We start from the raw sequence: 27,147 nt of genomic DNA, 5'->3' as shown, positions 1-27,147 counted from the left end.
AGCCTGAAATTGATTAAAGCAATACGTGAATTTTCTTTGCCTGAGTCAGTGTAGGAACTACAGACATTCCTTGGAGTTGCAGATGATTACCAAAGATTCGTAAAGGGATTTGTGGTTGTTGTTAGACCGTCGACGCATTTACTGAAGAAAGGTTCAAAATTTGATCAGGGGGTTGTCAATGTGCTTTTGATAAACATGAAAGAAGCGTTTACATGAAATCAATCTTACTATTTCCATATTTCAGTAAGGATTTGATTCTTCCATGCAATGCATCCAACCATGTTGTCTCAAGAAATAAAGGGCGTGGAGCATTGATAGCCTATGCATCAAGACAAATGAGCTCAGCAGAGAGGAATTACTGCACGAAAGAAAAAGAGATTTTGAGCCTTATCTATGGAATCACCTACTTCAAGTGTATCTCTGTGGGAAAATTTTCCAAGTGACAGCAGATCATAGAAGTGGTTGCTGGAGTTGAAGGTTGGCACTATTGAGTGAGTTTGATTTTGAGGTCACACATAAACATACACAGCATAGGTAAATATCTTTCTCGAAAATGGACAATTTGTTTTAGTGTGTTCCCTCCCTCCCCACAATATACTGCTAATTTGCGGTTGGATTCTGCTCAAATTATCAGTTCATCTTCCATGAACTCTTCTAATGAGTAATAACATTTGTGTATAAGAATTTCATGTAACTTCTTTTTTAGTATCCCTAGTTCCATGTTTAGAATGTTTTTGCCTTTAAGTTCGTTGTAGACTTTCATACCCATATATTGTGGGGACTGAGCATATAATTTCAATCTATCGGCAGGAAGCATAAAATTATCTTTACTCCTTGTGCTGTATGGATGATCAAATTGGTTTTTAATGAACAATTCCGGTTTGTTGTGTAGAAATATCATTAGCTCGTATATGTATAGGGAGAGGACAGTCAAAATTTTTAGTTTCTGTAATAATGGATGACATGATTCTCTTTTCTGTGCAGTGCACATATTTCTGATAATTTTCTTCTGGAGCTTCAGTACACAAGATATATTATTGGAGCTCCCCCAGAAAATAATGCCATATCTTATCACTGATTCAAAGTAACTTAGATATGGTACTTTGCAAGTGGACATGTTAGTAGCACTTGATAGTATAAGAATGACATACACAAAGCTACCCAGTTTGCTGCACAGGTACTCAATAAGTGTGTTCCAGTTTAAATTCTTATCAAGGTGTAGACCTAGAAATTTGGCAGAATGCACTTTTGTTAATTCTTCACTTTTATGATTTATTCTAATTTCCTGGTTTCTTGACTGTTTGGTTCTGAATTGAATCAAGTTTGTTTTTGATATGTTAAGCTTCAGACCATTTAACTGGAACCATGACTCTAGCCTGTCTAATGTACCAATGACTCTATCAGGAATCATTTCTGTTTCTTTGCTTTCTATCAAGACAGACGTGTCATCAGCAAACAGAACGGATAGTGAATTTATGTTTAATGGTTAGTCGTTGATATACAGTAGAAAGAGAATTGGACCAAGGATCGAACCTTGCGGGACACCCTGTGTTATTGTGTTCCAGTCTGAATGGTAGTTTACACCATTTGAAGAGATGATTGTTCTTTGTTTTCTATTAGATAAGTAAGAAGTACTGCACCATTAATCCCATATTTTTCTAGTTTGTGGATTAGCAAGGAATGATTTACGGAATCGAAATCCTTTGTCAGGTCACAGAAAATTCCGGCTACTTTACTTTTTTTGTGTAGAGCTGTGCAAATTTTTTCTATGAGATAATTTATGGCATCTGTTGTATTTTTCCCTTGCTGGAAGCCAAACTGATTGCACAAAATAATACCCTGTGATACAATAAAGTTTTGGATTTGGATAGCAGCTACTTTCTCGAAAATTTTTGACAGCACTGGAAGGAGGGAGGTAGGATGATAATTCCCCATTTCTTCTCTTGACCCTTTTTTAAAAAGTGGTTTTATTTCCGCATATTTTAATGATTCTGGAAAACAACCTTCTTCAAATGATTTGTTGATTAATTCAGCTAGTGGAGGACTTACTATTATGTACACTGATTTAATTACTTTTGCGGGTATCCCACCCCAACCCACCAAAGTTTTATTTTTTAGTGATAATATAATGTCTTGTATTTCTTTCATTGTAATATTTCTAAATTTCATAGGAGATATATTTTTTCAATCAAGCCCATATGGACATACATTTTTATTGTAATTTGTAACATGACATTTGATTTTGTCACATTGATAAAGAATTCATTGAAGTGTTCTGATAATTGAGCAGGATTTACAGTGGTAGTGTTTTCATGCTTTATTTTACAAATTTCGTTGCTGCTGACTTTAATGCCCAATTCTGATTTAACAACAGACCACACTGCTTTCGATTTATTCTTATGATTTGAGATTAGTTCACTGTTAGACATTTGTTTTGCTGCCTTTACAACATTTTGTAATGCTTCACATATTTAATAAAAGCTAGATCTTTGTTATATTTCAGCTCTTTGTGCAGCTGCCATTTCTTAGCACTAGAAATTTTTATTCCTTCTGTTATCCAAGTTAGTTTACTTGTCACTTTGGTGTTGGCACACTTAGGTGGAAAGGTTTCATTAAATACATGAAGGAAGCTGTGTAGGAATTTTTGAAAGTTTTCATTAATTGACTTGTTATTGTTACATTTCCAGTCTATATCTTTTAATCTGTCCTGGAATACAGTTAAATTTTCTGAGTTGAAATTTTTTTTTAAAGTACTTAGGATTATTTTTAGGTGAGGTTTCTGTGTTTGTTTTTGCCAGTTCAATAAACAGTGCTTTATGATCAGACATTCCTATATCTAAGCATAATTTATGAACATCTTGAAACACTTAATTTGTCAAAATGTTATCAATGCTGCTTGCTGACTAGGCATTTTCTCTGGTGTATTCTAAGAAGTTTAGTTTGAAGCCAGATTTTTTTATTAGATCAGTGACTTTGTCGGCTTCATGGCATTCACTTAAGACATTGATGTTGAATTCAGCTGCTATTACTAATTTTTTCTTTAATTATGCTTTCGAGCATATTTTCTAATTTGTATAGGAAGTGGTTTTATTTGATTTCCCAGGATTCTGTAAATTGAAATTACAATAATACCTAGATGTACAAGTTCTACACAGCAACTTTCAAAGCTACATTCCTCATTCAAATGATCAAACTCACTCCTTATTTTAAACGTTATGTTAGAATGAACAAGTATACATGAGCCTCCAAGTGATTTATTTTGTCTGCAGTAGCTAGCAGCTACGGTGAAGTTTTGGATTTTATTTAGAAATTTTAGAGTGTCTTTCATCAGCCAATGTTCGTTCAGACATACAATTTTTACAAATTTGCATTCAGACAGAAATATTTGCAATTAACCTATTTTACATGTGCTATTTGAGGAGCTAGAGGTTAGACAATTTATATTGTAATGCGTAATATACATGGTTCCAGGTTTATTTATTCCCAGGGTTAGATTTTTGTTTGGTAAGCATTTTGATATTATTTGTTTTTTTTTTGCTCACATGTAATTTTGCATCCCCCTCTCTGCTTATTCATTTCTCTTTTTAGTACTTTTTAAGATGTGGCATACATCAATAAACATTTTACTAAGCAATTTGGAGTGTAGCCTGTTTAGATGAAGGCCATCTATCCCCAGGCATTTGTTACACAAGAACTTGTTTGGGTCTATAAATATTGCTCCAAGATCATTACAATGCTCCCTGATATTACTATTTATCCTCTTTACATATTTATAACTTACTCACTTGCTGTACATTATACCACTGATAACAATTTTTGAAGTCCTGTATAAGCTTCTTGCCACTCAAATTAAGTTTCGTGTTTCATTGATGAGGTCTTCTTCTCTGGAGTTGCAAAGAGAATTTTTGGAGAAATTTGTGGAGATTCTTCTTTTGAGTTTTGAATGTTATTTAAATGTTTGTTTAGTTGCTGTGTCCTGATTCCTGGATGTACGTCGATCTTTGCATTCAGCACAATGATGTTTTTCAGCATAGAATCACCAATAATAAGAGATTCATTATTTTCATTTTTGACTTCGCCAACATGATGACTTTCCTTGTTTTTCTTGTAAGTAACACTATTCCAATGGTATTTGTTTCTTGAATTTGCATTTTCTAGCGGTTTTTCAGAGTCTGCTGTCGATGTATTTGGTGAAATAGTGGCACTCGAGTTTTTGACATTTAGATTGTTTACACTAACAGTATCCCTCTTGTTGCAGTTATAACCTGCAGGCTCACATGCCTTCTTTTGTTACTTACTTCCTTGCTTAAGTGACAATATTTCACATTTTAGAGTATCAATTTCTGTTTGCATCGCTTTTTTGATTTCATCTTAACAGCCGATGCTAGATTAACGTTTTCTTCGTGTAAGCAATCAAAACAAGACCATTTAAAGTTTTCATTTATGAATCTAAGGCATGTTTTCGCGCATTTCTCATGCATCAAAAAGTTGCACTTAACACGTAGTATTCCTTTCACTACACGTTTTTGACATTTCTTGCATGACGAACTGCTTAATTTGTTTTTTTCCGAGAGCACTGTGTCATTGCACTTTTCGTTGGGCGCCATCTTGCCAACAGTGATAGATGGTGCAGAAGACAGTAGGTAAGTGTAAGCAGTGTAGTAAACAGTTTTGTACAGAGAAGGCATTGCTGTGTAGAAAAACCAAGTTGGAACAACAAGTAGCAGTCCCAGTGAAACTGAGGAATAGAGTGCTACAGGACACACATGATCACTTGTTAGCAGATCATAGAGGATGTAGGGCTACCAACAAGGGAGTAGTGGAGAGCCGTTGGTAGAAGAAAAGGAAGATGGACATGAATCAGTATGTGCGGAATTTCATACAGTGTGCCCAGAGAGCAGATTTGTGTTGAACGAGGGTACCATTGCAAAGAGTACCTGAAGCATTAGCATTATTTGAATTTCTTGGTATTGAGGCATAATAAAGAAATTTGGAAAGCAGAGACAATCTCTCTGACTCCGGCTTTCTTCACTTGTTTTGTCAAGTTGTATTCTAGGCTTTTGTATTCAATTCATGACATTCACTTACTTTATTTGCTGAGCCTATTACAGTCATTTTCAGTGTGCCTCATTCTTCAGTTACCAAATTCAGCTCTTCTTTTACAAACAAATTGTAGATGTTATGATATCTCATTAACTCATTTCACCACACACACCATGATACACACCAAAATGCAAAGCTACGGGAACAAGCCCTCAACACAAAGTATAATTGATGGTCATATGTAACCAGTTGCCACCCACTGATAAAATTCCTGATTATTGGAACTTCTTCACATTTGTTAACTCTGCACCACAAAATATAAACAACACAAACAAGCTGATAGAAAAAAAACTAGTGTTTATGACAAAATAGCAATGAAGTTAACATGTCAAATTATTTCTGTTTTCCGTCACTTATCACTGGAACATTTCCTGATTGTCTGAAATATGCTGACATTAATAGTCTTTATAGGAAAGAAAATAAAGAAATAGCAAGCATCAAACTTCTATCCAATTTCACTTTTTCCAGCATTCTCAAAAATTTTGGAAAATATTGTATAAATGCAGCTTTTTAACCATCTGACTATAACTACTAGAGGGCTACTGCAAATGATTCATTAATTTTCAAAGCTCAATGTTTTCTGAAGTATTACGTGTACAGACATGATTGACACATGGATAGAACTGTAAATCCACCAAGTTTGCAATTAGCCCTCTACAAATGTTTATGAGTACCCCTCTGGTCATACAACACTTGTCCAAGTTGTAGTAAAGTCTGTATGCCCAATCCATGATGCAAAAGTTTTTCATTTAGATAGCTACGAACATCGATGCTACAGTGAGGGGATGCCCCATCTTGTTGGGAAATGAAATTCATGGAAACGGAGACAGTTGTTGAAACAACCACGACTGCATCATATCAAGGTAAGAAATTTCCATCACAGTCTCTTTTCATGGAAGAACAATGCCCACACAGCTTCATCTGTGACACTGCACAGAAAACATTAATCTTTGGTGAAACTTGTTGGTACACCAAATTTTTGTAAGGATGTTCGGTGTCTCACACGCACATATTGTGGTGATTAACCTTTCCAGATAAATGGAAGCTTGCTTCATCACTGAATATTGGCATGGCAGCTAAATGTTCATCCTCAAGTGCTTTCTGTATTGTGGTGCAAAATTGAAGGTGCCAGCCATAATCTTCTGGTTTTTATTGTCACATGAACTGCATATTGTACTGTTTGAGATGTAAATGCTTTTGCAAAATCTTCCACAGAATTTACTGCAGTATTCCCAGTTCGTGGCTTGCCCAGCCTGTTGACTTTCTTGGACTGCATGTGAAACTTTCCCTCGTCTCCTCCATGGTTGTATCTAGCACAGTTGGTCGACTGGTACTTTTCTGTTTACAGAAACAACCAGTGCTCCTAGATTATCAATACCAAAGCACAATAATCTGTTTAAATGACAATTCTTTTCCATAGTTCCTTCAGAATATGGGCTCTGCCGTTTTAACAGATAAACATCTTACATATTCCAACACACAAAAATTCTTCTCTTGCTTTGTCACCTTTTTGTCAAGGCACTGCACTCGAAATGCAACTGGTGGACAATATGCAAAATCTGCAAGTTTATGTTTCTATTCATGCATCAGTTATATTTGTACAAGTAATACTTTGGAAAATTAGAACTCTGAAAGTTAATGAGTAATGTATAATAGCTCTTTGTCAGCAGCTCGTGGTCTTGTGGCTAGCAAAGGTGTGCGCGTGTGTGCGTGCGTGCGCTGAACTCTCCAGAGATGGGCTCCTGACCAAATATGCGATACACACATTACATTTATTATCTCTCTTTTCTAGGACATAATGTACAGTATTTGTTTTACGACATGTTCTACATCTTTGAGGATCTCTTCACTCTGGATGTGTGACACAAGAAGTATAATTAATCTAGTCTAAAACATGCTACAAATTAAGCCTAATATCTGAAAGCTGATATTGAAACTGTTTGCTCTGTACTGTGTATTGATCACTCTCACTGTATGTTTTGTATGTCATGAAAAGTAAAATAACAGGGAGATATTAGTATTATGATTTCAACATTCAATTTAAAACTAAAAATATCTATAAACATTTCTATTGATCATGTGTGTAAAATTAAAAATATCAATCTCATAAATTTCATCATTGTTACTCATCTGTGGTGAATGTGTCTGCACAGAAGACTGTAAAACCACTCTAAGAGGGAAAATATTAGATGACAGCATCAGTTAACTCACCCTTGGGAAAAAAAATGGTGCTTCACAACTGCTTCACTAAATTTTTCCTTTGTATTTTGTTAAGTCAGTTACCTAGTTTTTTTGTTTAGTGATTCTTTTGTTACAGATTTTGGGGCGTAGTTCCTCACTACTATCTGTTACTAGTAGTTTATATTCTCTGTCTAGACCTTTTGTTGGAAAGACTTTGAAGTCGTACCAGTTTCACATGCCTTAAGATTTTTCAGTATTTAGTCTATCAAAAAGGTTACAATTTCAGTTTTAATTTCGTTTCTGTCTGTTTACAGACAGGATCTATCAGCATTTTCACTAAAGAAGCCTGATATGACTGCAGTGTATAGTGTTTCAAGCATGAATGGAAACAAGCAAGAGGTTCGTGGTAGTTGGTATAATGCAAAGGTATGATAATTATGTTTTATTCTAATCTTCTGTTTTGTTGTTATCAATTTGTTCTTAGCTCTTTTTAAAAAATCACACATCATTCATATTTATTACTTTTTTTCTGAAAATGTTACTTTATAAAGTGAAAGTGATTTTTCCCTTACACATTGCATTGAGGCAGAGACTTGTGTATTGGCATATAAATTCACTGACATAGAAAAATGTTTATATCTTCTGTTTTTCCAAATGCAGAGAGTTTCATCTAAATACTTTTTCTTTAAAAGGAAATTTTGCCAGAGTTTTGAGAGCATAGCACTTTTTTTGGAAAATGTGTGTTTCAATTTTTGCTTTGAAAATGTGTTATTCAAATAAACCCATTTTAATATGATTAATGTCTTTACAAACATAAAACTTGCTGTGCATGTTTGATGTTCCTCTGCATTTGTAATTAATTTATTCCTGACCTTTGATTATCAGATATTATTCAGCTCACCTTTTATTTTTTGTGGTTATGGACATGAAAAATCTTGGACTACTACTCCAGATTCTGCAGTAAATGCTGGAAATAAAAAATTTAGCAGCATAGTATTGTGTAAATGAATATGACCATCCAATCTTTAAGACAGTCCATCTGTATTCGTTCATGTGCAGAAACAGTGAGAAAAATCTCCATGCAGTTTTCAGTTCCAAACTATGTTCCTAATGAATGGTTCCAACTGTTGTGATCATTTTTTATTGCCCAGATAGATGTTGCGTAACATATCACTCCATCACAGTGATATGTTACACCACCAAGAGGGAGAGACAAATAGACAGGGAGAGAGAGAGAGAGAGAGAGAGAGAGAGAGGGCATGCACATGCATACCTGTGTGCTGCATGTACACTTACTGTCTGGTAGGCTAGCATAACTGTCACTTCCTAAAAGCCAGAACCCCTCCAGTTCCAGGTTACCCACCACTCAACTTTTTACATAACTGAAAACTATCCTTAGAGTTTATCCTTAGAGTTGCTGATAATGGTCTTTATTGTATGAAATCTCTTTTCCTGACATGTATTTCAGTTTTGACTTTCCCACTTTTTTTATATCTATGTACAAACTCCCAAGCCACCACATGGTGTATGATGGAGGGTACACACTATCACTACTAATTACTTCCTTTTCTATTGTTTTCACAATTGGAGTGAGGGAAAAATGACTGTCTGTATGCTTCTGTACGAGCCCTAATTTGTGATATCTCATCTTTACACTCCTTATGTGAAATGTATGTTGGCTGCAGTAAATCATTCTGGAGTCATCTAAAAAGTCTGTTCTCTAAATTTTCGCAGTAGTGTTTCATGAAAAGAATGGCGCCTTCCCTCCAGGGATTCCCATTACAGTTCACAAAGCATTTCCATAACACTCATGTGTTGATAAAACCTATCTGTAACAATTTTAGCAGATTATAAAAAAAGGCAAAGTTCTGCATCCTGGCCCTGATGAGACAATTGGGTTCAACTGTCCACATTGTCACCTTCTGCTACTTTTGTGATCGGATTTGCTATGGAGTGGCATGTGGTCAGCAACCGCTCTCCCAGTCAAAATCAGATTTGTTGACCATGGAACTGCTACTGATCATTTGAATAGCTCCTCAGTTGGCCTCACGAGGCTGAGCGCACTTCATACAAGCCCTTACACCAAGGAAAAATCCCCACAGTGTCAGCAATCAAACCTGGGTCCCCCACATGCTTATCACTCAGCTAAGGAAGTGGACAACAGATCTAGCAGCACACCTCTGAATTGCTTTATGTCTTCCTTTAATCTGACTTGATGGGACTTGCAAACATTCAAGCAATATCCAGGAATGCATAACTGTGTTATACAGGGCCTCATTTATAGTGGAGCTACATTTTACTAAAATTCTCCCAATAAACTTTGGTTGACCATTCACCTTCCCTTCCACTGTCCTTGTTTGCTTGTTCCATTTCATTTCACTTTGCAGTGTTACACCCTGATATTTAATCAATATGACTGTGTCAAGCAGCACTCCACTAATACAGCATTAGAACATTACAGTATTGATTTTCCTACGTGTCTGTGTTAATGTACACTTTTCTACATTTGGAGCAATTTGCCATTCATTACATCAAATAGAAATTCTGTTTAAGTTATCCTGTGTCCTTCTAGAAACTCCGTGATGACACTTTGCTATGTGCAGCTATTCTAATGAAGAAAGTATTCTTATAAAGTCTAAAGAAAGCTGTAGCATTGATTCTTCAGTATACTAACATAGGGTGAGTCAAGGACTGTTACTAAAGGTCTTGTTGAAATTGATCAAACCCTTTTTCAGAATCGTGCAATTTCATAAAAAGTGGCAATTCACACCCTTGCCCGTTCTATAACTCTTGTGCACTACTTGAAAATGGCCTATTGTGCTGTAGTCACTTTTAAGGTTTGCTTGGTCATTTGCTTGCGAAATGTATATTACGGCATTGATGCAGATGTGTGTAAAGGTCAGTATCTCTCTCTCTCTCTCTCTCTCTCTCTCTCTCTCTCTCTCTCTCTCTCTCTCTCTCTCTCCTCTCTCTCTCCCCTTTCTTGTGGACCAGAACAATTACAGTAATATTCATTTTCGGGAATTTTATTCTGCAAAAGATATTCTGTAAATGTCTGCAGTTTTAACTCTTTCTGTGAAAGTACCATCATCTTCAGAAGTCTTTCCTTTTTTCATATCATGATTGGCTTTATACACACATGGAACCTCCAGAACGTAATTATTTTTCTTGTCAGTACTAATATTTTGCTGTTTCCATCAAGAAATGTATTTTCATTGTCAACTACCAGCATTTCTGCTTCATCTTTTTAACAATACAAGTACTTAAAGCAATTTTTGAATGCCTGTACGTTGTTCACTCTGGTGTTAGTTACTCTGGTACTGCGCGCCATGGAATTTGAATTCGCGCCAGACGACATGGACGTCGAAGACCCATAGAGGTCTCTGCACCATCGTGCAGTAAGCTGTGGCGGCACGCGCCTCCTGGCCCGCTTTTAGTATGAGGGCACGACAGTGGAACATGTGGTTCCAGCAGCCAATAGCGGCACCCCTGATAGCGTACTTAAGCACTTGCCTCTCGCTCAGCCAGTCAGTCTAATCACTCGTATGTTGGTTGACACATCACCTCACGTTAGACAGTTTACTTCCTTGTTCTGTGTATGAGTGGACATATTTGTTTCCTTGTGACTCAGTTGTTCAATCTTGTTGTATTTGTTCTGTCCTTCATCGGTTGTGTCCGTCCTCTCCCGTTGTGTTGTTGTTCGTGGGCCTTTCCGCGGGTCCTGCTACGCTTTCCATCATTGCTACCCCGCGACCGTCCCAGTTGCAGTTACAACATATTGGCGACGAGGTAAACAGTGGTCGTTGTTGGTATGGAGGCGAAGTTGGTCTGTCTACTGGAGCAACAGCAGCAGCTCATGCAGCAGCAGCAGCTCCAGTTACCGCAACAGCTTCAGAGTCCTCGGGTGTCTGATGCTTTCTCACGTCCGCCGTCATTTCCGCCCTTTAATGACGCTAAAGAGGACTGGGAAACCTACTTACATCGGCTGAAACAACTTTTCATGGCTTTTCAAGTCACGGACGACTCCTTGCAGCGGTCGTTGTTTTTGTCTTGGGCCTCTCCAGACACGTTCTTTCTTCTCCGCAAGTTGGCACCGTTGTCCAGGAGATCTGCCTTTTGCTGACAAACTATTATTCCCAACGCTACCATGTAGTCGCCTCTTGGCTGGAGTTCAACCAGTACCATAAACAGCCTGATCAACCGTATCGTTCCTGGTTCATGGACTTGCAGGGTCTCAGCTGTCGATGCGATTTTACGTGCACCAATCAGCAGTGTAAGGCTTCATATGCGGACTCCCTGATCTGGGATGTGGTGGTTCAACTGGCTCCCAACACTGAGGTCCGTACTGCAGCGTTGAATCTCGACAACCCCTCCTTGGAAGAGATTCCCCACATTGCCCACTCCTTTGAAATTGCTCAAGCGGCTAATGAGCATCTTATGGTGCGACCACAGGTGGCAGCGATAGAGAAGTGTCACGGCGGGTTCCACCCTCCTGATGTCGACATGGCCCGGCCGACAGAGGGCAGCGCTGTCGGGGCTCCTCGTGTTCCGACATCTCTGTAGCGTCAGTGCCTTTGGTCGCCCCTTGTCACCGGTCATGCGGCCCACTTCCATCTTGCCCACAGCGCTTTAGTGCCCATTCGCGGACTGATTGTCCACACCGCTGGAAAACGTGCATGCTGTGTAACAAGGAGGGCCACATCCGATCGGTAAGGCGTAGTCTCTCGACTCAATCCAATCCTGCCCCTCCTGGGCCTCAAGATTCCGTCCATGCTCTGCAATCGGTCGTCCCACAGGATGACCCATCAGTGTGGAAGCTTTTCCTCATGCTCTGCATTTTCACAGAGGATGTCAGTTTTCAGGTCGACACTGGGGCCACTGTCTCCCTGATTAATATGGCGACATATACTCAGCTGGGCTCTCCTGCATTGTCACCTCCCTCTCGCCTTTTGGTCGCCTACGGAGACGGTTCCATTCCCTTTCGTGAGCAGTTCATCGTCCAGGCGACGTACAAGCATGTTCCCCGGCTCGTTACCCTCTTTGTCGTCGACCATCTGTCGGTTTCGAATGTTTTTGGCCTGGATGCATTTCAACTGTTTGGCTTTTCAATTTCCGACGAAGTTAAGGTCGTTTTGATGGCTGTTCCCTTTCAGGACTTGGACGATCTGTGCTCCGCTTTTGTGTCGTTGTTTGCACCGGATCTCGGATGTACTTCTGGCTTTCAGGCGCACATCACCCTACGACCGGGTGCACAGCCTTGCTTTTTCCGAGTCCGGCCCCATCTGGTAGCCTTACGGCCGGCGGTCAAGCAGGAACTTGATCAGCTCCAGGCCGCTGGCATGCTGGAACCTGTAACTTACAGTGCATGGGCGACACCACTGGTGGTCATACAGAAGCTCAATGGGTCTCTTCGGCTGTGTGTGGACTTAACGATGCTACAGTCAATGCTCAGTCCCTCATTGACACTTGCCCCATTCCGCAACACGAAGACCTTCTTGCCAAGCTTACTGGTGTAGGGTATTTTTCCAAGATTGACGTGGCTAAGGCATACCACGAGTTGCCCTTGGATGCTGAATCTCAGAACATCACGGTCATCAACATGCCTTTCGGATTGTATAAGTACAAGCGCCTTCCCTTTGGTGTCTCTTCGGCGCTGGCCATTTTCGAGTGATTCCTGGAGCCGCTTACACAGCCTATCCCTGCATGTGTGAGTTATCTGGATGACATCTTGAGCACTGGGTGTTCCTGCCAGGAACATTTGCAAAACCTCAGCGCCTTATTTCATGCTCTGCAGTCTGTTGGTCTCCGCTGTCGGCTGGACAAGTGTTGTTTTTTTCAATTGGAAGTGGAATACTTTGGCCACTGGCTTAGCAAAGATGGCATTCGCCCTTCGGGTCGTAATGTTGCGGCAATTGAGGCCCTTCCTCATCCCAAGGACTTATCTGAACTCCAGGTGTTTTTGGGAAAGGTTACTTATTACTTAAAGTTCTTGCCCCAGGCTGCCTCCGTTGCTCAACCCCTCAATCACTTGTGTCGCAAGGGGGTACCTTTTGTTTGGACTCCTGCTCCATTTGCTAATCACATCCTCCTGCCACCCCTACTCCCAGCATGTCCCTGGCACGGCTGTGTGGGCCCACAAGCACGGGTGCAAGGCGGGTTGGACACCCGACTCATGGGCGGCGTGTGATGTCGAAAGGGTTGGAGCACCGCCATTGTAATCAGCTCCGCCCTCATGCTGCCACAGGACTCGCACCGCCGCCTCTTTCCCTACCTCCTTCGGGTACGGATGTGGTCTTTGAGTCACCTTCCCAGCCCCTGGTTGCCATCTCCCCGTGGGCCTGCCACCAGCCCTCTCTGCCTCCGGGTGGATCGGCGGCTCCCTCCCCCCGCCCTGGACTCTGGATCGGTTGTCATGGATACCTTGGGCGTCCCTTCCTTTCTGCCAAATGCGGTTGATACGCCCAGTTCCTTTTCCACTGCCGCCCATCTCGGCACTGTTCGGTGCATTTCCGCCCCTATGCGCAAGTTTCAGGGGGGAGAGATCTGGTACCGCGCGCCACAGAATTTGAATCCGCGCCAGATGTCATGGACGTCGAAGACCCATAGAGGTCTCTGCACCATCACGCTGTAAGCTGTGGCGGCGCGTGCCACAGCGGAACACGTGGTTCCAGCGGGCAATTGCGGTGCCCCCGATAGCGTACTTAAGCGCCTGCCTCTCACTCAGCCAGCCAGTCTAATCATGCGTATGTCGGTTGATACCTCGCCTCGCGTTAGACAGTGAACTTCCTTGTTCTGTGTACGAGTGGACGTGTTTGTTTCCTAGTGACTCCGTTGTTCGATCTTGTTGTATTCGTTCTGTCCTTCATTGGTCGTGTCCGTCCTCTTCCGTTGTGTTGTTGTTCACAGGCCACTCCGCGGGTCTCGCAGCGCTTTCCGTCATTGTTACCCCGCGACCTTCCCAGGGGCAGTTACAACAGTTAACGTATCATGTGCCATATTAACTGAAGAAATGAGATGTCTGTCCAGCACTAGATACTGTTTTGTTTTCTTCATGCTCATATTGTTTTCAGTAGTTTCTTTTATCAGATTTTCACCATTTTTCTCATATTCTTGTGAACAAATCCTCAATAGTTTTATTTACTCCACCATATTCTAGCATGTTTCTAATATTATTTCCTTGAAACTCTTTATTTCTCTTTTCTAGTTGCCTTGTTCTATTTGAAATAGTACTTGGTATCTTCTTCATACCTGCAATATCTTTCTTTGTTGTTAGTGATGTGTTGTGAATAAACAGCAAAAAGCAGAGGTAAATGGTTGCAGTAATTAATACGTAAAATACTGTAATATGGGAGCAGCATGATCGTTGTGGATTAAAAGCACATGTTAATGAACCTGCTTTTAAGGAATTTTTGTTTGTAATGAATATTTCCATCAGCCTCAGTAAAACTGCCAAAAGAAAAATGTTACTGAAATTAAGTTTTAACGAAACCACTTCAAGAAAAAGCCCACTTTTAAGACAAATAGTTTGTGAAGTGATAGCTAGTTATGATGGAATTCATAAGATTTTCAAATGAGTTGCATCAAAGTACTAATGCAGTAAACGTCAGTAATTCACATTCAGTAGGTAGTTCATAATTTTTGATCAGTCGTTTAGAACATATGCCAGTTTCTGCAGATAGGTCACATGATAAGACATTACAGAAAATGTTGCCATTAGGTCCTAGTACGCAAACTGATCACATTGTGTTGTTTACCGAAGTGTTGAATTTTACATTGTGGGCGTTTCATGTAGTTACGATCAACAAAACATGAACTCTAAGATTCACATGATGCGGACAATTATTCATGTCATCAAAGACAAGTGGAATGCTAAAATTCTTTACACAGCAAAGAAATATGATTTGGCTAAATTTTTTTTGATGTGGTGTATTTGAATGGGAGCTCTCAGGGGTGAAACTCATATAGGAACATCCGATAACACGGACTTTGTTTGGTGCCAGGCCACTTGGAGCAATGCAAGTTTAATAAACCATCAACTCTTTTTCTTATTGTGTCGTTTAAGGTCCTGCATTTTTGTTTTGTTCAAATAAAAGCTAGTTTCACAGCATTGTTTTCCTGATTACAATTTCATGTGTGTATTGCACATTTTAAAGGCATTGTGAATATATTGCTTATTCTCTTCGATGTTTGCTCACATCTGTAATATTGGTAAGAGTAAATGACTCTGTGTTTGTTTTTGTTTCGTATAAAACAGAAGCTGGTTTCATCACATGGTGTTCTATGAACTTATATATCTCTGTTTCTGTGTATGAGCCTTCATGCTCTAATGCTTTTTGGACGACAAGAGACAGTGTGGTCTTGAGCTGCAAGGCTCACACATCTCTCAAATCAGTTAACTTGCATGTAGTGTGTAGCCGATCCTCTTCTCAGAGTAATCAGCTATGTCGATCTCCCAGAAGCTTCTTTTCCGAAGAATATAGCTGGTTAAAGGAATTTATTAAACTACTTCTCTATTCTTGAAATAATCTGGGTACTCGTGGAATACTTTTCAGTCCAATCACTTTATATTTTCAACTTTCACAGACAATAACTTCTGCAAGCTAACATATTCCTTAAAAATTAGACTCATTTACACCTATTCAAATAGCATACATGTGTCTTGCTTTGTTCATAGCCAAGATGTGAAGTAATTCAAAAGTCTCTAGTCTCAAGCCAGTCCAATACATGAATGAACATAGAAATCTATAGTCAATTGTTCATTAGTCATTTTACAATCAACACAGACACAAAAGAGCACAGAATACTACATAAACTTTTCTTATTCTTCTCTATCCCTACATGGAAATTCTGTGGACCGTACAGCAGGTACTTGTCTGCCGCTGTTTGGCCGCCAGGTCCATCATTTTCTTGTAACTGTTTTTTTGACCTGCACATACAAATAGGCAATGCGCTGTAGGGCGTATTCATTTCTCCCACTCATCTCTAAAATATCGGGTGTTCGAAACAATGGAAGGTCGAGTGGTTCTAGAATTTAATTCAAAATTCTCGAAGCACTACATATTCCCCCCTTAAAATCGAACATGCGATATTTTGTACAATCATTATGTTACTCATCCACTTCTACGTTTCCAGTATCTACTTCATGCCTACGTACATTATTCAATATATAATATGCTTACTTGGGTCATAAGAGTCCCACTATCCTACAAGTCATCAGAATATTTATTAGACTGACCTCTCTGGCTTATGTTCTCCTTCCTTATTCTCGCTTCCTACATAGGTATACTTGATGTAAAATTATCATAGCTTTTATATCCTTATGTACCTATCCCCCCCCCCCCCCCCCCCCCCCCATGAACCATGGACCTTGCCGTTGGTGGGGAGGCTTGCGTGCCTCAGCGATACAGATAGCCGTACCGTAGGTGCAACCACAACGGAGGGGTATCTGTTGAGAGGCCAGACAAACGTGTGGTTCCTGAAGAGGGGCAGCAGCCTTTTCAGTAGTTGCAAGGGCAACAGTCTGGATGATTGACTGATCTGGCCTTGTAACAATAACCAAAACGGCCTTGCTGTGCTGGTACTGCGAACGGCTGAAAGCAAGGGGAAACTACAACCGTAATTTTTCCCGAGGGCATGCAGCTTTACTGTATGATTAAATGATGATGGCGTCCTCTTGGGTAAAATATTCCGGAGGTAAAATAGTCCCCCATTCGGATCTCCGGGCGGGGACTACTCAAGAGGATGTCGTTATCAGGAGAAAGAAAACTGGCGTTCTACGGATCGGAGCGTGGAATGTCAGATCCCTTAATCGGGCAGGTAGGTTAGAAAATTTAAAAAGGGAAATGGATAGGTTGAAGTTAGATATAGTGGGAATTAGTGAAGTTCGGTGGCAGGAGGAACAAGACTTCTGGTCAGGTGACTACAGGGTTATAAACACAAAATCAAATAGGGGTAATGCAGGAGTAGGTTTAATAATGAATAGGAAAATAGGAATGCGGGTAAGCTACTACAAACAGCATAGTGAACGCATTATTGTGGCCAAGATAGATACGAAGCCCACACCTACTACAGTAGTACAAGTTTATATGCCAACTAGCTCTGCAGATGACGAAGAAATTGAAGAAATGTATGATGAAATAAAAGAAATTATTCAGATTGTGAAGGGAGACGAAAATTTAATAGTCATGGGTGACTGGAATTCGAGTGTAGGAAAAGGGAGAGAAGGAAACATAGTAGGTGAATATGGATTGGGGGACAGAAATGAAAGAGGAAGCCGCCTGGTAGAATTTTGCACAGAGCACAACATAATCATAACTAACACTTGGTTTAAGAATCATGAAAGAAGGTTGTATACATGGAAGAACCCTGGAGATACTAAAAGGTATCAGATAGATTATATAATGGTAAGACAGAGATTTAGGAACCAGGTTTTAAATTGTAAGACATTTCCAGGGGCAGATGTGGACTCTGACCACAATCTATTGGTTATGACCTGTAGATTAAAACTGAAGAAACTGCAAAAAGGTGGGAATTTAAGGAGAAGGGACCTGGATAAACTAAAAGAACCAGAGGTTGTACAGAGATTCAGGGAGAGCATAAGGGAGCAATTGACAGGAATGGGGGAAATAAATACAGTAGAAGAAGAATGGGTAGCTTTGAGGGATGAGGTAGTGAAGGCAGCAGAGGATCAAGTAGGTAAAAAGATGAGGGCTAGTAGAAATCCTTGGGTAACAGAAGAAATATTGAATTTAATTGATGAAAGGAGAAAATATAAAAATGCAGTAAGTGAAACAGGCAAAAAGGAATACAAACGTCTCAAAAATGAGATCGACAGGAAGTGCAAAATGGCTAAGCAGGGATGGCTAGAGGACAAATGTAAGGATGTAGAGGCCTATCTCACTAGGGGTAAGATAGATACCGCCTACAGGAAAATTAAAGAGACCTTTGGAGATAAGAGAACGACTTGTATGAATATCAAGAGCTCAGACGGAAACCCAGTTCTAAGCAAAGAAGGGAAAGCAGAAAGGTGGAAGGAGTATATAGAGGGTCTATACAAGGGCGATGTACTTGAGGACAATATTATGGAAATGGAAGAGGATGTAGATGAAGATGAAATGGGAGATACGATACTGCGTGAAGAGTTTGACAGAGCACTGAAAGACCTGAGTCGAAACAAGGCCCCCGGAGTAGACAATATTCCATTGGAACTACTGACGGCCGTGGGAGAGCCAGTCCTGACAAAACTCTACCATCTGGTGAGCAAGATGTATGAAACAGGCGAAATACCCTCAGACTTCAAGAAGAATATAATAATTCCAATCCCAAAGAAAGCAGGTGTTGACAGATGTGAAAATTACCGAACTATCAGCTTAATAAGTCACAGCTGCAAAATACTAACACGAATTCTTTACAGACGAATGGAAAAACTAGTAGAAGCCAACCTCGGGGAAGATCAGTTTGGATTCCGTAGAAACACTGGAACACGTGAGGCAATACTGACCTTACGACTTATCTTAGAAGAAAGATTAAGGAAAGGCAAACCTACGTTTCTAGCATTTGTAGACTTAGAGAAAGCTTTTGACAATGTTGACTGGAATACTCTCTTTCAAATTCTAAAGGTGGCAGGGGTAAAATACAGGGAGCGAAAGGCTATTTACAATTTGTACAGAAACCAAATGGCAGTTATAAGAGTCGAGGGACATGAAAGGGAAGCAGTGGTTGGGAAGGGAGTAAGACAGGGTTGTAGCCTCTCCCCGATGTTGTTCAATCTGTATATTGAGCAAGCAGTAAAGGAAACAAAAGAAAAATTCGGAGTAGGTATTAAAATTCATGGAGAAGAAATAAAAACTTTGAGGTTCGCCGATGACATTGTAATTCTGTCAGATACAGCAAAGGCTTTGGAAGAGCAGTTGAATGGAATGGACAGTGTCTTGAAAGGAGGATATAAGATGAACATCAACAAAAGCAAAACAAGGATAATGGAATGTAGTCTAATTAAGTCGGATGATGCTGAGGGAATTAGATTAGGAAATGAGGCACTTAAAGTAGTAAAGGAGTTTTACTATTTGGGGAGCAAAATAACTGATGATGGTCGAAGTAGAGAGGATATAAAATGTAGGCTGGCAATGGCAAGGAAAGCGTTTCTGAAGAAGAGAAATTTGTTAACATCCAGTATTGATTTAAGTGTCAGGAAATCATTTCTGAAAGTATTCGTATGGAGTGTAGCCATGTATGGAAGTGAAACATGGACGATAAATGGTTTGGACAAGAAGAGAATAGAAGCTTTCGAAATGTGGTGCTACAGAAGAATGCTGAAGATTAGATGTGTAGATCACATAACTAATGAGGAAGTATTGAATAGGATTGGGGAGAAGAGAAGTTTGTGGCACAACTTGACCAGAAGAAGGGATCGGTTGGTAGGACATGTTCTGAGGCATCAAGGGATCACCAATTTAGTATTGGAGGGCAGCGTGGAGGGTAAAAATCGTAGAGGGAGACCAAGAGATGAATACACTAAGCAGATTCAGAAGGATGTAGGTTGCAGTAGGTACTGGGAGATGAAAAAGCTTGCACAGGATAGAGTAGCATGGAGAGCTGCATCAAACCAGTCTCAGGACTGAAGACCACAACAACAACAACATGTACCTATGCGAAATAGAATCATTTTTCTGATACATATATTTCCTATATATACATATTAATAAATAACTACATGATAGTTTTTCCATGTAACTAGGCGACGTATTTCCTATATATACGTATTAATAAATATCTACATGATAGTTTTTCCAAGTAACTAGGCGATGTAGAACCATCACAATAATCAACCATAAGTGCATATTTCTCTATGTGCACAGTCTTTCCCCCTACAACACTTGACGGTTCTCACATCCTTTTAATTTGTACTTTTTTGTTTGTGTCTTTGTGTTATGGTGTGTGTATGTGGAAGTGTGTTTGTGTAGCCTGATTCTTCGGCCTACATATATGAAATAAGTTGAAGGTTATTGGAAACCACGGAAAATAAGAGGGACTTCAGCGATAGAAGTATATGCATATGGAAAGAGGGAAAGATAGACCGGTACTCAGATGAGAAGTAAGAAAGAAAAAAGTAGAAATGGTTGCTAAGATTGAAGAAGAGAAAGAAAATAGCCCCAAAGACAGGAAACCCTTTCCACCCCCCTTCCCCAGGATCACCACTTGTCCGGTACTTGAGTGAGAAACCGGAGGTGGTATGACGTTAAATGTCTCCTACAGAACAGACATTCTCACCTTCACCTTTGAAGTCCTGAAGAAAAATCTTAGCAACACCCATGGAATGGCAAATGGTGGAGAATCAGTCACACTTGTCTGTGAGGGTTGTCTGAAAGATGTGGTGTGTGTTTAGTTCTAGTCATGCTTGTACTTGCACTACCCTCCCCCTTCTAAAACTAATACCAACCCTCCCATCCACTTCATGTCTCATAAAAGGTATAAAATGTTCTATAAACATAGAAAATTATACACTACGATAACATAGTTGTTTAGTCATTCAGTTTATAACATACTTTTATACACACATAAAATCCTGTATTCATATTATTTTGTCTCGACATCACTCGGTTTAAACAGTACCCTCATATTATACCTTTCACTCAAATAATATATTATTCGTTTCATTTCATGTCTATAGATTACCATTCATCTGTGATTCTCTTAAGTTTCCTACTTTACTGTCATCTCCGGTTTTGTATGTACTGAAATTTAAGAATTCAAGAATAGATTACAGAATAGTTTAAGATTTGAAGGGAATTTGGTGCCGGAAAAAACAGCACAGAAGAAACACCGAAAACAACTAGGGATCCGATGGTCGTGACTCCGCCCATTAACACAGAACGTTAACGTCCCTGGGAGACAGATGTGACCCCACCCGGATCCCACGGATCTGACATTAACCTCACTCGGTTACTTACGGACCAATACTTCTCATTAAGTTTTGTGTGAAAACCTCCCCCACAACAAAACAGTTACCACTTTACTAGGAAACACAACCTCAGGTAAAGTTATTCTGTTTTTTACTCTATCCTGGATAAGTTTGAATTCTTTCCATAAATTATCTATGCATTTCTTCGAATCATTAAGTTCCAAAGCTAAATCTGAAGAAATGTTGTTAGTGGTTACCCTCTCGACCATCTTTCTGTCTATCATCTCTTCTACTTGTTCCTCCTGTTTGCTTATATTTAAGTTTTCTGATGTTGCTAGTTTATCTTTGAAGTCCCTTTCCTCGGTATCAACTCGCGTGTTAACGCCTGCTATTTGTGATTGGACTATAGGAATTAGTTTGTCCTGCTTTTCAACATTTTCCTTTAAAGTGTGTAACCTTTGTTTTACAGCATCAAATGTAACATTACATACACTTTGGAATGATCCTAGTTTTTCACTCAATTCAGACTCTACACTATTACATTTATCTTCAATATCAAATTCTAGTTTCTTTGCCAAATCCTGAAATCCAAATTAGTTACTCTATGGCTGACCAAAGGCAGTGAAGAACTGATTGACGTGACTACTTAAAGAGCTGTTAATTCACCTTTCAATTCTATCATAAAATTTTCCACTTTAGTGGTTAAAATATCAAATTCAGTCTTCAAATTTCCCATACCTTCATGCAGCTTGCTAAATTCCTTATTTTGTTCATCTGCTTCCGCACTTAACAATCCTAAAGTCTTATTCTGAATGTCCAGTTTATTTTTTACTTGAACATAATAGAGGGAAACATTCCACTTGAGAAAAATATATCTAAAAGCAAAGCTGCTGTAACTTACCAAACGAAAGCGTTGGTGTGTTGATAGGAGACAATAAAAAACACACAAATTTCAAGCTTTCGCAACCCACAGTTGCTTCATCAGGAAAGAGGGAAAGACGAAAGGATGTGGGTTTTAAGGGAGAGGGTAAGGAGTCCTCCCAATCCCAGGAGTGTGTGTGCAAGTGTATACCTGTCCCTTTTCCCCCTAAGGTAAGTCTTTCCACCCCCGGGATTGGGATGACTCCTTACCCTCTCCCTTAAAACCCACATCCTTTCGTCTTTCCCTCTCCTTCCATCTTTCCTGATGAAGCAACCCTGGGTTGCGAAAGCTTGAAATTTGTGTGTGTGTATTTGTGTGTTTTTTTATTGTCTCCTATCAACATACAAACGCTTTTTTTTGGTAAGTTACAGCATCTTTATTATTTACTTGAATATTCATTGTGTCTATTTCTCTACTTAAATTAGTACTCTGTGCTTCTAGCTTTTCACTTAAAAGTTACACTTTGTGCTCCTAGTTTTTCACTTAAATTCGCACTCAGTTCATCTCTCAAGGAAGCATTTTGAGCATTTAATTTTTTTCTTAGCGTAGTAATTTGAGCATTTGACTCTGTTCTTACTGAGTCTAACCTTAGACTTAGTTCTTTGATTAAATTTGCTACTTCAGCCCAGTCTGGCATTTCCTTATTCACTGTCATAGCCATGGCTGGTTCTGCTACTTTATTGATTTTAGACCTAGTAATCATCTAAAAGAAAATTCACCACTGAGTACACTAATTACACTAACAGTTTATCATTCAACTGTTAATTCAACTTTACCAAACAATTATTGTTTTTCGCTCAGCCGGCGTAGAGTTCTAGCTGTTTTGGTGAGTAATCAGTGCCACTGGACAGCAGTGGCACTGGCAGCATTGAATGTTGGTTTCAGCATTGTCGTCGACGAACAGACGCGGAGTCAACACTGGTGAGCAGCAGCTGGTGCAGTGGGCATCAATGCCTGGTTACTGCATTGGCGCGATGTACGTTTGTGAAAACTGCTTACTCTCCACACCCAATCTTCTTAGTTGAAAAGTTGAGGTCTTCTCCCCAGCTCTGTGAAGTTAATCGTAGTTTTTGATTGAGATTTCAAATATATTACTTTGCAAGGTCACAAAAACATTTCCATGTATATGCTTTAGCACCAGACTTTCAGGCCCAGCTATAAAATATAAATGGAAAATATTATCATCTAATCCTAGTATTTCACAAAACAAGAATAAGGATTTTTGGGCTTTATTTCCCCGATCTGAGGTTCACTGCCAGACCACTGGGAGCAGTATTGCCATTCTGTGCTTCTGTGTCGTAACATGAGCCTTGCACTTCTTATAATTCGGTATTCTGTATGGAAGTTCATTCATGCTTCATTGGTTAAAGGGCATACACATCTTCAGTTTAACTGCACAGTTATTCATTCATGTTAAAACCCACAAAGTTATCTGAACTGAGGCCGTATAGGATACATTCAGTTTCTCCGTCAGTTCTCTCTCTTCTGGCATTCCATGCAGTTTTCCTGACGATAAAATGACAGTGGGCAACAGAAAAAGGAGAGCTGCATTTTGTTGTGTGGTTGCTTCTGTGTTGCTTCTTTAATTCTTTCTGAAAATCTGATTGAAGGTGGTTTATTTTCTTCATTTTACCATCACAAGTCTCATCAGGATACGTGGCTGCCTTTTTTGTTTTTTACACATATACAAACGAAACACACACACACACACACACACACACACACACACACACACAGAGCTAGAATGTGATCCTAGAAGTCTTCAATAAAATCCAAAGGTGCATTATTTTTCATGGAGGTAAAGATTTCAGCAGGTTGAGGTTTAGGTAACACCTGTATGTGAGAATTGTACAGTCATAAGAGGGAACTGCACAGGTTATCATTGATATAGGCTTGTCTGTTGTACAGGTGGCAGACTTGCCAGAAATACACAATTACCGTAGGTAATCATAACATTTATTGCTCAGATGTTTTGTCACACATGATAAGCTGTGCATCTAAACTGAAAGTGGAGCCCTTAAGGACAACAGAAACCAATATCCTACTAATAAAATGGATTCATGCCAATAGAAGTGGAAAAATTACTGTAAGTGGAAGTGTATTGCATGAGGAGGTCCAAGAAATCTCCAAGGAGTTTTGGAGTGATGATTTCAGTGCATCAAATGGCTGGCAGACTCGATTTTTTGAGGAAAAGACGTCGTAACCTCTGTTACCAAACTTTAATTGTATGTGATCCCAGGAACATTTTCAATCATGGTGGAACTGGGGTCATGTACAATTCATTTCCCTTCAAAACCATAGCCCTACTCTGTTCAGGGGGTGGGTGTTTTGGTGGGGGTGGGGGTGGGGGTGGGGGGGATGATGGCCCTAATGTGTGTTAATCGTGGTGGCATTGTAATGTTTCCACTGTTAATATTGGGAATTTTAAACTTTCAGGTGATTAAATAAATAAAAACTGCTGTTCATCTACAACCTGATAAGCGATGCTTGGGTGGCTACTGAACTTTGTATGAAGTTTCTTAGGAGTTTATTTATTGCGATGAGTGCATCAAGAAGAAAGATGATTCTTATTATTGCCAGTCCTCCACACCCAAAAGGTAACAACATTCCTCATTCCTACGAATGTTGATGTTGTGTTTCTCCCAGCAAACTCTACAAACAGACTCTACACCTTCTCACAGTTCACCCTGTGAAAGCTAAACATAGAATGGCTGTTGTGCAGAGGTCAATTTTGTTCCTCAAAAGAAAGAATGTAATGAGAATGAATATTTTAGATGCTTTGCTTTTGTTTGTTCGTGTCTGGAAATGCTGTAACTCAACAGATTGTCTTGAACACTGCTGGTGTTGTGGGTCAATATCAGTTGCCAGGGAAGAAGATAAAGATGATTTCCCTGAATGCTGTTGAACATATTCCATCAAGTGTGACATTTGAGGACTTCGTTGTGATGACATCCTGGCTTTTGCACATCAGGTTGTCATGTTAATGTAAAGGATTGTGATGCTTTAATAATGAATCAAGCGAAGCTGGTAGAAGGTTGGGAGGGGAGGGGGGGAAGCTAATGTTGATGATGGTGGTTGTGATGGTGGTGATGATGATGATGATGATGAGGAGGAGGAGGAGGAGGAGGGGGAGGAGGAGGAGGAGTGATTCAGATGCACTAAGTTTTGCTGCAGTGGTTAGAAACAATTTTTCCTTATTCGGTGCAAACGAGTTGGTTCTAGCCCAGTATCAGCCAGCTAGAGCAACAACTCTCATCAGCAAACTACATTTCTCGATTTTTTAAAAATAGAGGATAGTATTTAAAGATTTTTCCATTTCATGTGATTGTATTAGTTGAATAAAACAACTTCTGAATATAAACAATTTCTTCCTCTTTCTGGGGTGCTGCCATTAAATTGAGACACCAGTTGGTGATTTTATGTGTGACTTTAAAATAAATGCCTATCAAACTAATGAAAAATATCTGGTACTAAGATATATGTTTTAGGATTTTCTAGAGCCAAATCATGCATTTCTGAATAAATAGTCCCATCTGTACAGCCCCAAAATCTCCAAATTGTGATTGTGAGTAACTTTGTTAGCACATTGAAGCCAAACCCCTCTAAAAGAAAACACGCATTTAAAGAAAAAATGTTTTGGCTCTCAGAGATTCATTAAAAAGCGGTTTACCGTAGCATTTGCCACAATGGGGTGGTGTCTCATAATTACCTTGATGTCATTAACAAAACATGTTGTATGTAGATGTAATGAAGTTGCTTAATGTACATTTAATCTTGCGCTTGTTAAGGTACAGCCAGTCTCTGATGAAAAGCTGCTAACATAGGGGAAGATTACCAATCCTTGTGGACTGCTGGTTGCTTTCTCCATTTCATAAATACAGACTCTATTGTTCAGAGGACCATTTTGCCAAAACAGTGATCCTTGGATTTCTTAATAATGTTATCAGTTGGATGATGATAGCTGTGACAACCATACATACCTCATGCAACTAAAGGTAGAAAGATCAGTATTTGCTCCAGTGCAATTCATAGGATGGACAACAATTACAAGATCCTCATTACTGAAACTTCCTGGCAGATTAAAACTGTGTGCCCGACCGAGACTCGAACTCGGGACCTTTGCCTTTCGCGGGCAAGTGCTCTACCAACTGAGCTACCGAAGCACGACTCACGCCCGGTACTCACAGCTTTACTTCTGCCAGTACCTCGTCTCCTACCTTCCAAACTTTACAGAAGCTCTCCTGTGAACCTTGCAGAACTAGCACTCCTGAAAGAAAGGATATTGCGGAGACATAGCTTAGCCACAGCCTGGGGGATATTTCCAGAACGAGATTTTCACTCTGCAGCGGAGTGTGCGCTGATATGAAACTTCCTGGCAGGTTAAAACTGTGTGCCCGACCGAGACTCGAACTCGGGACCTTTGCATTTCACGGGCAAGTGCTCTACCAACTGAGCTACCGAAGCACGACTCACACCCGGTACTCACAGCTTTACTTCTGCCAGTACCTCGTCTCCTACCTTCCAAACTTTACAGAAGCTCTCCTGCGAACCTTGCAGAACTAGCACTCCTGAAAGAAACGATATTGCGGAGACATGGCTTAGCCACAGCCTGGGGGATGTTTCCAGAATGAGATTTTCACTCTGCAGCGGAGTGTGCGCTGATATGAAACTTCCTGGCAGATTAAAACTGTGTGCCCGACCGAGACTCGAACTCGGGACCTTTGCCTTTCGCGGGCATGTGCTCTACCAACTGAGCTACCGAAGCATGACGCACGCCCGGTACTCACAGCTTAACTTCTGCCAGTACCTCGTCTCCTACCTTCCAAACTTCACAGAAGCTCTCCTGCGAACCTTGCAGAGCTCAGTTGGTAGAGCACTTGCCCGCGAAAGGCAAAGGTCCCGAGTTCGAGTCTCGGTCGGGCACACAGTTTTAATTTGCCAGGAAGTTTCATATCAGCGCACACTCCGCTGCAGAGTGAAAATCTCATTCTGGAAACATCCCCCAGGCTGTGGCTAAGCCATGTCTCCGCAATATCGTTTC

The 27,147-nt window shown here is 40.0% G+C and overlaps 1 protein-coding gene across 1 annotated transcript in view; it reads left to right on the top strand.

Moving 5' to 3' along the window:
* Positions 1-27,147, top strand: part of LOC126484081 (WD repeat-containing protein 89) — a 277,264-nt gene that overhangs the window by 186,678 nt on the left and 63,439 nt on the right. Inside the window, exon 9 of the mRNA XM_050107451.1 lies at positions 7,599-7,710. Within this exon, the coding sequence (XP_049963408.1) occupies positions 7,599-7,710 (112 nt within the window). The remainder of the gene's footprint in view (positions 1-7,598; positions 7,711-27,147) is intronic.

The sequence above is a fragment of the Schistocerca serialis genome, chromosome 6, assembly GCF_023864345.2.
Source record: "Schistocerca serialis cubense isolate TAMUIC-IGC-003099 chromosome 6, iqSchSeri2.2, whole genome shotgun sequence".
Taxonomy (NCBI): Eukaryota; Metazoa; Arthropoda; class Insecta; order Orthoptera; family Acrididae; genus Schistocerca; species Schistocerca serialis.
This window is presented reverse-complemented; position numbering and strand designations above follow the sequence as displayed.